The sequence below is a fragment of the Accipiter gentilis genome, chromosome 19 (assembly GCF_929443795.1).
Source record: "Accipiter gentilis chromosome 19, bAccGen1.1, whole genome shotgun sequence".
NCBI lineage: Eukaryota > Metazoa > Chordata > Aves > Accipitriformes > Accipitridae > Astur > Astur gentilis.
This window is the reverse complement of record NC_064898.1, coordinates 27,580,676-27,594,955: the sequence shown is the minus strand read 5'-3', so window position 1 is coordinate 27,594,955 and position 14,280 is coordinate 27,580,676. Positions and strand designations below refer to the sequence as shown.

The 14,280-nt window shown below is 48.4% G+C and overlaps 1 protein-coding gene across 1 annotated transcript in view; it reads right to left on the bottom strand.

Moving 5' to 3' along the window:
- CLPB (caseinolytic mitochondrial matrix peptidase chaperone subunit B) overlaps nucleotides 1-14,280 on the bottom strand; it is an 85,974-nt gene that overhangs the window by 21,728 nt on the left and 49,966 nt on the right. Inside the window, exons 6-7 of the mRNA XM_049823274.1 lie at nucleotides 10,944-11,041; nucleotides 5,527-5,641 (exon numbers count right to left, since the gene is read on the bottom strand). Coding sequence (XP_049679231.1) covers nucleotides 5,527-5,641; nucleotides 10,944-11,041 — 213 coding nt within the window. The remainder of the gene's footprint in view (nucleotides 1-5,526; nucleotides 5,642-10,943; nucleotides 11,042-14,280) is intronic.

The window sequence follows — 14,280 nt, the reverse complement described above, 5'->3', positions numbered from 1 at the left end:
CTGCAGCACGATACCAGACTTTATGGGTAAATGCTCGTCTCACTCATAGCAACTCCAGGGATATAAAGGACCCCATAAAAAACTACCATAAAGTTAGTGCTTGTGATTCAGTGTGAGATCATCATTACTTACTGGATTAGTTAGATCAACAGAGTGATGAGGTGTAAAACGTTTTCTACAAGCAGCCTTAAAATGATGAGGTGTTCTAGCACACAGCCTGGCCTCAGTCCTCTTGAGGTTTGGAAAACCTGAAAAATTCTGGATGTCACCAGAGAGGGACCATTGCACCCCCAGGTCTTGCAGCCACAGCTGCAGGAGGGTCTCCTAGGTTGGCCACTGCACAGTTCATCTTCAGCAGGAGGAACAAAGATGCCATCCTAGAACAGAGCAAGACACCAGCGCCAGTTTGAAGGATGAAAACCTGAGCTAGGAAAGCCCACAGGAGCACTCCTCTCCTTGGGGTTTGTACCCACAATGCAGCTGCCAGCCACGTTGACTGCTCTTCGTTGATAGCCACACAAGAAATCCATGCTATGCCTCTCAGAAAGCTGTCCCCTTCCTCCTGTAACTTCAGGGATGGCAGAAATAAATAAATAAAAGGAGGTAGGTCACACTACTTTGCTGAAATTTCATTAAGACATTCAGACCCAATGTCCAAGCAAAGAGGCTGATGATGACGCCTGGGCCTTCTTCTTTGGAGCCATTTCCAGTGTCGCTGCAGTGCTCTCACTTTATTTTGTACATCTGTAACAGCGTAACTGTAGCACTGTGTCTCTGAGAGGCCCTTCAGCTTGCTATTGAACTGATAAATTCACTGTATTACTTTACACAAATCAATACCCTAGCAGTTATCAGGGGTTGATGTGACCAAAATTGGTTTCAGCCAATTTGTGAGTGTAATAAATGTCCATTTATCAAATCAATTCATTCAGCGGTGCTTCTCAGACCGCCCGGGCTCAGGGTACCACAGGGTGATGTCTCCAGGTCCATACCCACCGTGGGATAACTCTCCTCTGTCCAGGCTCTGCATCTACAGTCCAGGGTCTACCACATCCCTGAAGAACTGCTCATCCAGCCCCACTGTCGATGGCTCCGGGATGTGGAAGAAGACAAGCCTCAAACTAGACCAAAGCTGTTTCCTTGCAAAGTCTGACCTGACTTGCAGTCAACAAGTGCTACACACACTGAAATATAGAACTTGTAAAGGATCCTATCTTGTCCAAAATAAAACCAATTTCCTTTGGACCAGAGCAGGATGATATTCCTGCTTACCCATTTTCCTTCAGCTTTGAAGCGCCAACTGATTTCAACATCGTAACTGCTCAGCACGTTTGAAATTTGTAATTTTACAATTAAAAAGTAGAATTTCTGCACTACCCTTTATTAAAAATCTCTACACTAAAAAATACACAACACTTTTCCTTCCTCCCTTCTTATTTAACTTCAGGAAGAGTCGTAACAGATTAGTTCAATCCAAAAAGTTTAGGAAATCAGCATTGGGAAGTGGTGTTTTTGAGCCCCCCACTCCTAAGTGACCACTGCCTGGCAAATGTTATGTATCTTTATAAAAGACATATTCTTTCTCTGGCATGGTATTTAGGATATGAGATCACAAAACAAAACAAAAATATATAGTTTCAAAAACCACCCTCCTTTGGTTTATAACCTCAGAAGGAGATGCTTTCTTTCCGTTGATCCCCAAGAAGCATGCACTGCTTCACCCCGGTGCCTCTGCATCTTCAAGTGAAAACCCAAATAAGACCTAACCAGATTCAGAGTATAATCATTTATGAAAGTGCCCTGGAAACACAATCATAAGCCTTTTAGCTCTTCATTTGCATGAACCAGTTGTAGCATCCAGGCTGCCATTAGTTCCTGGGATCACAGGAATGACCTGCCTGTTTCTGACATATTATGAGATGGAATATTTAATTTGGATTTTGTTAAAGTGAATCAAACATCTACACCCGCAGACGGGAAAGCATCATTCAGCCATGGCCAAGCTGCCTCCCACCATTGCCGTCCCCAGTCAGGGCACTGGGAGGAATCCTGCACTCTCGGAGATGCCCTGTTACGACCTGTTAACCATCATCCACCTTCTCACGGTCCTGCCATTGTTTGTCCTGCTTCATGTAGCAGAAAAGAGAGCAGCAGGGCTCAGATATATCCCAGGGAAATGACAGAGAAAGGTTTCCTCCCTCTGTGGTAAAGATGTCAAGCTGTTGGTGCTGCGACTGCGGCAAGCTCCCTGCAAGCATCCCGGCAGTCGGAGCCTCTGTGCATCCCCACCACCCCGGACCTGCGTGGCAAACACCAGAGCACACATTCCCTTTGTATTCTCGGCTGAGCCCCTCTGGAGACTGTTTGGATCATGCACCGAGTGACGGATTAAATCAGATTATTCAATTAAGGCAGCAGTTATAAATTAAACATATCAGCTAGGCTCGGTAAATCTCGAGACGTGGTGTGTGGCAAGTCTCCTAGCCAACAAACTGCATCGGCAAGTGCAAAACAGGAGGCACGTGGAGTCCACAAAGTGGCAGCAAAACCAGCTGGGAATAAAATAAATAACAAAAATAGACGGGAAGTGCTTGAAAGAAAAAGTCATGTCTCTAAATTCACTCTTCCTGAAAGAAAACAACAAAAATGGGGCAGAAGGGAAGAGGGGGAGGAGGGGACGGAGACTCTCCTGCTACCTTTTGGTCTGATATCCCGAGGCTGCAGGGGTATCAAGCACATTCCCTATAATTCAATAAGAGAAACCTCCATAAAGGCAGCCACTTTAATGTGCAGAAACACCACCTGTGTCAGAAACAGGCACTACCCATTAATCAAAGCTTCCCAATTAGCCCGTACTGCTGCCCCCAGGCACAGCCACTCTCCAAACACAGAGGGTGTCTGTTGTGTTTGCAGGGGGAGAGCTGGCTCTTTCCAGGGCTTCCAGATCACACAGGACTTGTCTTTGTTAACTAGACTGCTATGGTTTTTGTATTTATGACGGCACGTTGCTCACAGTTCTGCCCTGACCTCAGCCTGGTCTTACCTTGCTGTCCCGTTTTCAGGCACTGAACTAGGCTGCACGGATGGTTCAAGGAATTATTAACAGGATCCAGAGGCTTTCAGGCTTTGGACTGGCAAATTGAAACCAGCCCAGCTTGCTGGAGCCTTGATTTCCTTACAGTCTTTTAGTGTCCAGCATGAAAAAAACTGCTGCTGAGTTTTGAGTGGCTGCCCCAAGCTTGTGACACCAAGGAAAACCATCTCACACAAACAGCCGGGACCCCTCTTTTCTTTTCCCTGCAGGTGCTCTGGTCGGGGCTGTGCGCTCCATCACGTGCAATGGATGGAGTCTGGCTGGTGCCTCCAGCGAGAGACAAAGCGTAGTGCTCCCCGGGAGGGTAGCGGGTGGCTCGGAGCTGGTGGAGCTGCAGCTCCAGGCTCTCTGCAGGGCCAGGCTGATGCCCCAGGCTCACGCTTTGCAGGGATGCTGCTGCCGGAGCCGTGGTGGTATAAGCAAAGCAAGGTTTACAGAGACAGATAATAGCATTTACTAGGCTAACTGATACAGTCAGAAATCAACCCCCTCTGCTCCACAGATGCCCAGCACCCTTTCATCTCAAAGTGCCTAATTGATTAACGAAGTTATGCTCAGAGCAACTGTCTGCGCTCATCTGAAATTCATGGTTTCTATTTGGGCCAGTGTGCCTAAAAGCTGGTCTGTTTTTTCCCCCAGCTCCAGCCACTGGTCCGATGAAAACCATTACCTATTCCTCCAACCCTTGCTGCACACTTGTATGGTTCCATCACAGCCACAAGAGGCCAGACTCCTCATTTATTCCCTGCATTTATTTTATTTTTTTTTTAAGCAGTGAAAACTTAGAATTTGAAGTGCAGGAGAAACACCTCCAGAAAAAGGCACCAGCACCCTCATTTGAACAGGGCTTTCAACAGATCCAGACAAGGCAACACTAGCTAAGGGCTTGCCACTGTTTGCAATGGATTCACGGACACGTGTGAACACATGTTTTACCAAATCTATACCACAGACAACTAACACGGCTTGCAAGACGGAAAACAACAGAAGCAGACTTGTAAAGGCAATGTGCTTTAAAGTTGAGTCTCTTAAGGAGGCGCCTCATGCAGCATTCCTCTCTCGGCAGTGTATCTAGCAAGAGAAGATGGTGTCCCTTTGTATCTGTAAGTGCTCGCGGATACAGCAGGGAATGCCACAGGGACATGCTGCTGCAAAAGGTTTTGCTTTATTGTTATCTTTGGTATTTACTGGCAACACCTCCAGAAAGGTAGGGATGGAAAGGGCTCAGGAGGCAAATAACCCTTCCATCGGCTATCATCCATCCCATCCTCCCCAAAGCCTGGGTATCTTACAACTAACCACAACCAAACACACTCTGAGAGCTCAGGATCACAGCCCCCACTGATCAAAGTGGGGCCAGGCTCTGAACTCCAACTGGAATCAGTCTGTTATGAGGCAAGAAGAGCTTTGTGCCATAAACTGCAGCTACTTTGGCTGAGCAACTGTTTCCTCAGCAGCAAATGCTTCGTTTGACACAAGAACTAGAGGGCACCAGGCAAAACTATCAGGAGGCAGATTTAAAATGAATAAAAGGGTCTATTTCTTCCCTAGCTATGCAACTGTCTGCCAAAGGATGCTGCAGAGGCTGGATGTTTACAGGACATCCAAGGGAAACTTGGACAAATTCATGGAAGAAAACTCTCTTGAGGGCTGCTGCACACAAAATTGTAACTTCTGGTTCAGGGTACTCCTGGCTTGCAAATTGATGGACGCTGGGGGAGTAGAGTGAGGAAATATCACTCTGTATTTGTCTTGCTAAAGCTCCCTGTGCTCTGGTAACAGTGACAGGACGCTGGCCTTTGATCTGACGTAGCACATATGGCCCGGAAAGTGCGGCTGAAGTATGTGCTTGTATTTTATGTGGAATGAAGTCCCAAATCTGTAAGGGATACAGGAAAATGCCCCAAAGCAGCCCGTGTGTGAGGGGCTTCTGTACATAAAGTTGTACAAAACTGCTCGCAAATTATTAATGAGTGATATTCTTAAGACAAATGATCTTGTAAAAAGATAGCTCAATGTTCAAGTGTCATCAGGTTCAGCCACTGTGTTTAGCTGAGAACTGCCTGCGTACATGCTCAAAGGTATGAGGTGGGCATGTCAGTGACCAACTTTGACCTTTCAGACACTACACTTAATCTGGGGAGAAAGCATCCCAAATGACAGGGCTTGTAGGCACCTCACTCCAGTGCCTGGGAAGAAAGCATCCAATGGTCCTCTCTGCTGCTGCACCTGAAACAGCCCCTCTTGTGATAAAGAGCAAGCATTCTCTCTCACAGCCAAGAAATACCTGCTGGACCTCATGGTGAGTCCCCCACCAACCTTGGTGACCTGCTCAGAGGCAGCCTCAGATCAGGGCTTGAGGGAATGGCTTGCTTTCCCTGCAGAGCAGAAGATGTGGGAGGGCAGAGTGGGCGGTGGGCAAGGGGTCCTACCTGCTCCCACCGTTGCTATTGCGCTCTCCTGACCGATGATGTGCTCTTTTAGCCGTTGCTCCAGTGGAAACCTCCGGCGTTCCTCCACCTCCCTCCTGCGCTGCTCCTCCTGGAACTGTGGAGGGAAGAAAACGTTGGGACCAGAGGCTTTTTGGAGCAACAACATAAGCATCGGGTAGGTACATAGAGTTTCCCCCTCCCCAGAACTGCAAAGCCCTGCATGGGTATCTCTCTGACACCCAGACAGACAGAGCACTGCTCCCTGGCACTGGGAAGCAGCCAGGGCAGATGCAGCTTAGTCTGGAAGCACCAGCTCAAGCAAGGTGAAATTTCTGGATCTGCTGGGGATGGAGGCTGGGGTGCACGGGAATGGAGAGAAGTGGGTGAGCTGCCACACCATGGGCAGCACTCGGGAACCGGCTTTGCAGCTGATGGGAAAACCAGATACTGCACTGCTTCTGTAACAGTGACACAGAGGGAACACTGACACTGCTCAAATTTCCTAATGAACTCTTAACCTGTTATGAGCTTGCTTATTTTGAAAAATAAAGCCTTGACTATTCTACCTATATTTGTTTTCTTACCCTCCACACATCTCCTGTTCAAAGACTCCAACAACATCCTGCAGGGATGGAAGAGCATCAGTGTGTCCTGTTGTGTACACTGGGGAAGTTGGACACCATTGCTTTGCAGAGAAACCCACAGCAGCACACAGGACGGCACTGGAAAATGCTCTTTACTCTGGAAATTTGCCTTCTTCCACCTCCAGCTCACAAGGAAGCAGGGCCTTTGAGAGCCAGTGACTTATACATTGCTTCCACCCAGATCATTTTCTGGAGCTGAAGGCTGAGATAGCACACAGAGTAGTTTACAGAGACGTCCGACACATGCACTTCTCTGAGATGCTTGGGGATGGGATACAGGCAGAGTGGGAGCAGGTCTTATGGGGAAGTGAACTTCTAGAGGAAAGAGGACAAATCTAGCCCCTGCTCATCTTTAGAAAATGCTGCAAAACTTCCTGCTGAGCACCTTTCCCCTCACAAGCAGAGGCTGGCCATCTCACCAGTGAAACACTGCTCTGGAAACAACTGTCCCACAACGCCAGACTTAGCTAAGGACAGAACATAAAGAGCCCACAGGGTTTGCAGAGTGAGTAACTTAACACACATAACTGGCCCCATCATTTAACCCACCTTCCTGAAGGGGAAACACCTCTAACAAAACCAGAAAGCAGTCGCAGAAGCTGCAGCAGGATCCTGCTGCCAGAGCCGGAGCGGATAAAACCCCCCAGGCCAGGTTGCCAGTGTTTCCTGGGCCAGTAGTGGCTCTGACAGAAGTTAAAAAAAAATAAATAGCAAACAATCCAATTTTGGCTGGTGCTATCTGTCTCGTGTGTAACGGAGAGATGCCATCAGCCCTGATGCCTCATGTGGAGCAATAACTTCCCTGCGGATCCCAGCGGAACAGCACTGCAGGACAGACACCGGCATGTCTGTGGTGATCTCCCCCAGGCTCCGTGTACACCACAAGGCTCAAAGTACTGCTCTTGCCATGTATCTGTGTCTTTCTATATATCTTGACAAATCTTTTCTTCCTCCCTCCTATTCTGCCTTTCTTAAGGTACAGAGAATGTGATCTGTGTTGTCAGGATAGATTTGCGTGGGTTTATAGAGAAGCAGGAAGACGCGCAGGAGGAGCAGGAGGGGATGCCCTTTTTCTGCAATGCCCTCGCCCTCCCTCTTTGGAAAACCAATGTTATAGAAGTCCTTGGGTAGGAAGAAAGTCCCTCTCATGGGTAAAAAACTGCACCAGTTACAGTGCTTTTTCCAAGCTGTCCCACTATGGTTTTCTGCTCATGCTCTGTTCTGGAGAGACCTGCCCTCCCGTGTGCCATCTCCTTGGCAGAGCTGCAGTACCACCAGGCATCTCGCAGTTGGGTCACGCTGCCAGCTCGGAGCATCCTGAGCAGCAGCCACAACCCACACTGAGCAGGGCTCACCAGAACAAGAAAAGTCCACTGAGAAAAACATATTTTAGATCAGTCTAGGATACAACCTGCAACAAAAAGCCCCTTGGGTTTTACACGAGACACAAGCTTGCACTCCTTTCTCTTCCATTCCCTCCACCACCCTCCTACAGAGGTATGCACCCAGCTTCTCCCACCTTCTCCCTGCTATCTTGACACCAGGGGCAGCTGGAGCACCACATCTGACCCAGGTCTCGCTCCTGCCAGACATTTCTGCTGGACATTTTGACCTCGTCTGCATTTGACTTCGGTCCTCAGTGTTGGTGGTGAGGAAAAGAGCAGCCGGAGAAAGCAACACCCGTTCCAGGTTTGCAGTGTGAAACAGTGTCAGTGGGGACCATGTCCTCACCCTCTGACTCCTACGGCACATCACTGGCACTTAAGCGGATTATAGTGGTGTTACATGCTCTGAAAGAAATGCAAGAAGCGGTACCCTGCTCTTGCATTGAAGGCAACTGAACTCCTGCGCTGACCTGGGCTAAGAGGTTCTCCTGATGCAATGCCAAAAGTACAAGAGATGTTCATTTTTAATAAGATATTCACTCTGTCTGTGCTTTGGCAGACCTCACTTTGAGATAATAACAGCTGGCTGCCTGTCACCAAGATGGGTATGGCAATTGTATTCACTGGCTTTCGTTATTCTTTACCCAGCATGGCATCCCTCCCAAGCATGACTGCATTTACGGGAAAAATATTCAGAGGGAAGAGGTTCAAAAGCACAGCACCAGCAGAAGCAAACCTTTGCAGAAAACCTACAGATGTGAAGGGGACAGTGTCTTTCGCCTTACAGGGGTAAGAGTTTAAAAACTTAAAGGAAAGCAAGATGATAAACCTCTGGTCAGCTGCAGAACATGCTGGGGATGTGAACTAAGCTATGACAGTCTTTGGAGATCTGGAGAGTAGTTCTTCTGTGGGAAGGGCAAACACTATCTTGAAGTAATTCTTGTGGGTCTACAGAAAGCATAAAATCAGCTTTCACTGCAAGGCTGCTCTGCCCCTGACACTACATTTAAGATTGTGTGGGGCTTAATGAACAGACACTTTGCAAACAACCAAAAGAGAAATTTTTCTCATAAAATATGCTTAAACCAACAACCCGAGGATGTTCTGGATGGAAAAAGCAAGCCACAGCTAGACGTTTGTTTTCTTTAAAAGGTCCATCAAAGGCAATTCAGTATGATGAAGGGGACACAAGCTCCAGTTCAGGAGGTCCTCACACCACTGCTTGCCAGAAGGGAGCCCAGAGAATCGGCAACTGTGTGGTCATCCTGGCTGAAACATTCCTTAAAAATCCGTTAGCAGCCACTGATGGGACACAGGAGAGACCACTGGATGGATCTGACTGGGCCCAGTACACCAGGGGAAAGAGGACTTCAATGGCAAAGAAAGACTTAGAAGAGCTGAAATCAGTTCTGGGGCTGCTTTCCTTCTAGTTACATACAGAAGACACTAGTTTCGAGGGCTACTCCCTTCCTTTCTGCCCTAGATACATGACAGATTATTTAAATTTCACTGGACTGTTTAGCAATGTGAACTAGCTCAAGAGTCCTAAACACCAGGCAAGTGTGGTCTAGCATAGGGAAAGCACACACAGAATTTTGTTTTTTTTCTAAAAGAATAAAGGAAATCAAAATAAATTAAAAATACATATGAAAACTCCTTGTTATTCTGTCACAAGGATATGTAAATAAAATCTATGGGATGTGCCTATCCAGTAATAGTTCTGCCAATTCATTCTCTAGCAGTGATTAAAATGAGCAATAAATTCTCAAAGACTCTCAGTGGAATGCAGATACTGGGGTGGATGCAACCCCTGGAGCACCATATCCCCCCCAGCTGAATATTCATCACGAGCTGGCTTGACTGCCTTACGTTTTATATACAAGTACAATCATTTTCATCAGGAACATCTCTATAGATATATTTCTTTTCTCTCCTCCTTCTATTAGTTAAGCATAAAAACCAATGCAGCTTTTCAAACTGTTAGGGGCAGATTTCCTTGCAATGCTGGACTCCAGAGACCGTTTACCCAGCAGATAATTCCCCCCCCCTCCTTCTCGTAAAGATTTCAAATATTTTATTCTCAACTTTTCTTCCTTAAAACTTGCTTGGAGAGCTGTCCAAGCGACCAAGTGGTGCTTCTGGCTAACACAAGAAGCTGTCAGCTCTGCAGAGGAGAGCCACGGTCAGGGTTTCCTTTGCTGTGACGGAGCATGGAGAGCCCAAGAGGAAAGATCCCTGTCTCCCTGCTTAGGACAGAGGTTTAGCATTCAGGGAACATGATTCTGAACTCCTGCTTGAGCAAGGATTTTCCTAGGTGAGTGCAGGCAGTACAGCAGTTTTGACTGCCTGGCACATTTAACTCATAGTAATGTCCACTAAATGTAGTAATTGCCACAGTTTTAATTACTTCCTCTTCCACTTGTGGGCAAGTTCTTAACTTCTGGTTTTCCAGCACACAAGTTCAAATTCCAAACCTGTAGACCAGCCTCTGAGGAGCCTAACATCAGAGGATAAGTCTGCAACCATGAGCAAACCTGGCCTCCTCGTGCCTCAGTTTCTGCTTTTGCAGTCTGGTGGCATTGGTACCCCCCCTTCATCGGGCAGCGGGGGGAGTTTCACACTTCCACTGACCTAAGATTCTTGGAGCCACGATGCTCAAGAGGCATTGCTCATGGCTGCTGTGATGGCCTCTCATGCCAATTGATAATTAGTTGCTTCTACTCGAATAAGGCCTCATATCCAGGAATTTTAAATCCTTGACACCAGGCTGCACATCTCTGTCCATCTACTTACTCCTGGAGTTTTTATTGGAACCACTATGGCAAATGTGGTTCTTTTCCCTCTTTAAAATACCTGATAACAGCAGCTCACGAATGGCACACGATGTGCTCCAGCCCACTCAAGGAGACAGTGAGGCTGAAGGGATGAGATGGCCATCTCACAACCAGACAGCAGAAATGGGGGTCTTTTGCCTTAGACTGGTGCTCATGAATGCATGGATACCAGGCCCACAACTGGACTCTGGGTTCTCAGACCTGCTTTTTTTACCAGGAATTTCAGAAAATACAGTAAAAACAACGCCCTGATTTTACCGTTTTTTTGCCAAGGGCTTACAGAACAGTATTACTGGTCCTGTGCAGGTCACTGCTGAGGAAGAAATGTTAACATGGAAGAGGAGGACACATAGCCACGAACACAGCTAACAAGACTTCAGAAGAGGTTTTTTTTCCCCTTATGCATCATGTCATTAACTTATACAGACCTCTTTTGAAAAAGCATGGAGGTGTAGGTGTGCTAAGGCGCTCCTCCATTGCTTGCGCCAGGTCTTCTTTAAAACTGTTCTTGTAGTGGGAAAGGAAGCACCAAGTCACCTGAATCTCAGGCTCACCTTTGTCTCTGATGCTTTCAGAAGGTTCATGACCTCCCCTTCACGGGCATAATCCAGGGGTGTATGTCCCATTTCGTTCTTCTGCAGGGGGTTGGCACCTGATGGCAGGAAGAAATTGATAAGATCAGGGGATTGGAGTTCAGTCTTGGGGCAGAATGAGCAGGAAGCACATCTTGTGCCTCCTGTCCTAGTCAGCATCCCCTCCTAACCTTTGCTCCAAAGGCTATCTGGATCAGAAAGGGACAATGTACAACCAGCGGTTACATGCATGGGTGTCCAGGGAACAAGAAAAGGAATTGTCACTGCTAACAATTGGCTTGGCAGGGAAGAGCTGCTGTGGGGGATGAGAGCACATGGTCACCAGAAGAAAATACAGCTTCACAAAAGCACCCGCTCCTGATCCTGTGGGAGCCACATGGGACCATTACGACTTCAATTGGACACGCTACCCTTCCTCTCTGTTACTCCAAGCTGGAGATGGAGATGGCTGTAGTCTGCTAAACAGCTGCCACCCTAAGCCACAGGAGTGGCTTCTGGGGGAAAATCACACTCTTCTTTAGAATGTAATTAAAAAAAAAAAGTCAACAAACCCCAAAGACTGAACTGGAGTGAGTCAGATGGGCACCCTCACAGAAACAAGCTCACACAGAGATTGCTCCCCTTCCTCTGTCCCTGTCCCAGACACGCTGGACTGCAGAAGAATGTGCAAAGGCAAACTGCTCCCAGTTGCAGTGATGGGAAGTATATAGAGGGAATCTTGGACAGGGCAGTCCAAGATCAGGAGAGAGGGGTACTGGGGAATAGCCAGTGAGGCAGGCAAGGTCTCAGGATTAATCTCTGGCTCTCAGTATCTCAGGAGGTATGTCTAAGGCAGAGAGACTCAGCACTAACATTGGTGCACTCTGTGACTCCACGACAGCTTGCTGTCACCAACCAGACACCAAGGGTTAGGAGAATGAGCCTTCAAATCGGCCTGAAATCCCTCAGGTTGGTGCTTGAGCTGACCATCCCACCGGTTTCGAAGCTGCAGCACTTATCGAGCCTTGAGAAGCAACCTGGGGAGGGAAGAGCCTATAGTAGGTCTGGCTGATTTGCCTGTAAAACAGAGGGGACAGTGGTGACAAGCTGCTGGGAAGGGCAGGCTGATGGTGCCTGTGCACGACTGTGAAAAACGGGAGCCTGGGCACTGCTACAGCACCCCCACTTTGCAAGGGGCTTGACAAACATCTTCCATCCCGCTGGAAACGGGAACAAACCGAGTACCTTGGCACACGCAAAGCAGGCTGCAGCTTCTGCTTCTATAATGCAGGAGAGTGCAGAGCACCAGGATTGCTCAATAAAAGCGAGCAGCAATCATAATATATGAAAGAAGTGAGAGGACTCTCTGCGAGCGGGAGCCAGAGAGATTAGCTATTTCTAAGCATTGGCATCAGGGATCTATATTTGCTTACAGAATGAAAAATGTGCTCCATAAACATTCGACACAGAGTAATTTCTATTGCAAGCCTTGTCATTGCAAATAAAGAATATGATCGAGACAGGTGAGATTATATACTGCTGAGGCTGGCCACTCAATATCTTTTAAAGAGACAGTGCTCCCACGGCCCCCCCCACTGCCAAAACCCACCCCGGGTTTGTGCAGCGAGGAGGGGGGCAAGTTTTCTGGCTTCTCCAAATGATGACATCCTCGAGGCTAGGCCTGCTCTCATTTTAGATGGAGGTTGAGGGTTTGTTTGGCTTTTCCCTTCTCCTGGATCTATCAATAATGGCTATCCAATATTGGCCTAATCCCCCTGTTAATGGCTTTGACGACTTGACTAATTGCTGCAATAATTGATAGAACCTGACTCCTACAACTGGTCGATTCCAACCTCGAGTACCGGCAGCAATAAAATATTACGCCGCAATAAATAACAGTGTCACTTTGCTTGCTAATAGAAGGTAAAAGTGGCGACCGGTTTGTCAGCGCCCCGGCCTGACCCCCTTCCCCATCTCCACCTCCTCCCCTGCCCTCTCCCACCCCGGCAGCTGGCTGGAGCGGCGGCAGAGGGGACGTCAACCTTTGGAGACTTAATAGAAGGCAATTTGTCACCTCCCACTAGCTGTCTGTAGCTGGAGATCGACACCTGGGCAACACCTCGGGCTGTGCGAGCCCGTCGCCTCCTCCCACACCTCCCTGCTCATATTAGGAGGCCCCGGCTTATAATATTTGATAAATAGCACGCTGGTTCACTCGCAGCATCCGCGCGGCATCGCGTCGCTGGAGCAGCTGCATAAGGTCACTCATTGGGGAAATATGTTCCTGTCAGCAGTATCGAAAAAAGTTTAGTAGAGTGACAGGCCTCAATTTTTCAAATTTTATTAACTCCATCCTCTTAACAATTTGTCTTGAATTCCTTCAGATTCTGGATAACTGTCAATAGAGCTCACGACACAGCAGGTGCTGGTACCCAGGTCCTCCACTGCCGTCAGGGAGGAGATGGGGATGGCAGGGAGAGGGGGAGATGGCAGAGAGGAGGAGGTGATGGCAGGAGGGAGAGGAGGATGCCAGGGGCTCGCAGGGCTCACAAAGGGCTTGGAAGAGCATCCCAGCAATGCTCTGTGGGCAGCCCTGTGTCCTCTGCAGCTCGGCAGCCCTGGGACCCTGCCGCAGCTCGGTCCTTGCTCTCCGTTCTCCACCAGTCTGTCCTGACAGGGCAGACCAGCGGAGATCTGGCTCAGGGCATGTAGCCAAACAGGTGCCTGATGAAGCAAGAATAAGCCTCACACCTCAGACAGACAGAACGGGGCTCAAAGCATTATCAGTGACCCATAGGGACACCCAGAGAGCTACATTTCTCCAAAGACTGGACACAGAAAGCCTGTGAAACTTGGGAAAGCCCGGGGCACTGAGACAAGGAAAGGAGTAAGTGTGAGGACCTCATTTCATAGTGCAACCAGATGCTGTGAAAGCTCCTTTGCGGACTGCTGCTCTCGGGCATCCTCAGAGGTAACCTCCAACCTCAGCGTTTCGGTCCTGAGCCTCTCTTCTGCAGACCGCTCAACAGGACCTGCTCTGGGGACAGAGGACGCAGCTGCTGTGAACTAGCACGAGACGGTCTATGTTCTGGTGCAATTCCGAATGTCCTGTCTGCAAAAAGTCTTTTCTGGTAAAGCAGACTAAATCCCAGAAAGAAGAGCCTGGAAATCCCCACGCCCACAGTGGGTATGCTGCTGAGGGTGCTGGAGATGGGCACGGAGAGCGGCTGTCGTCCTGAACCAGGGAGGCTCTGAGCGGCAGACAAGCGCTGGGATGAACTGCACAACTCTGGTGCACTGAATGCGATTTGACACTGCA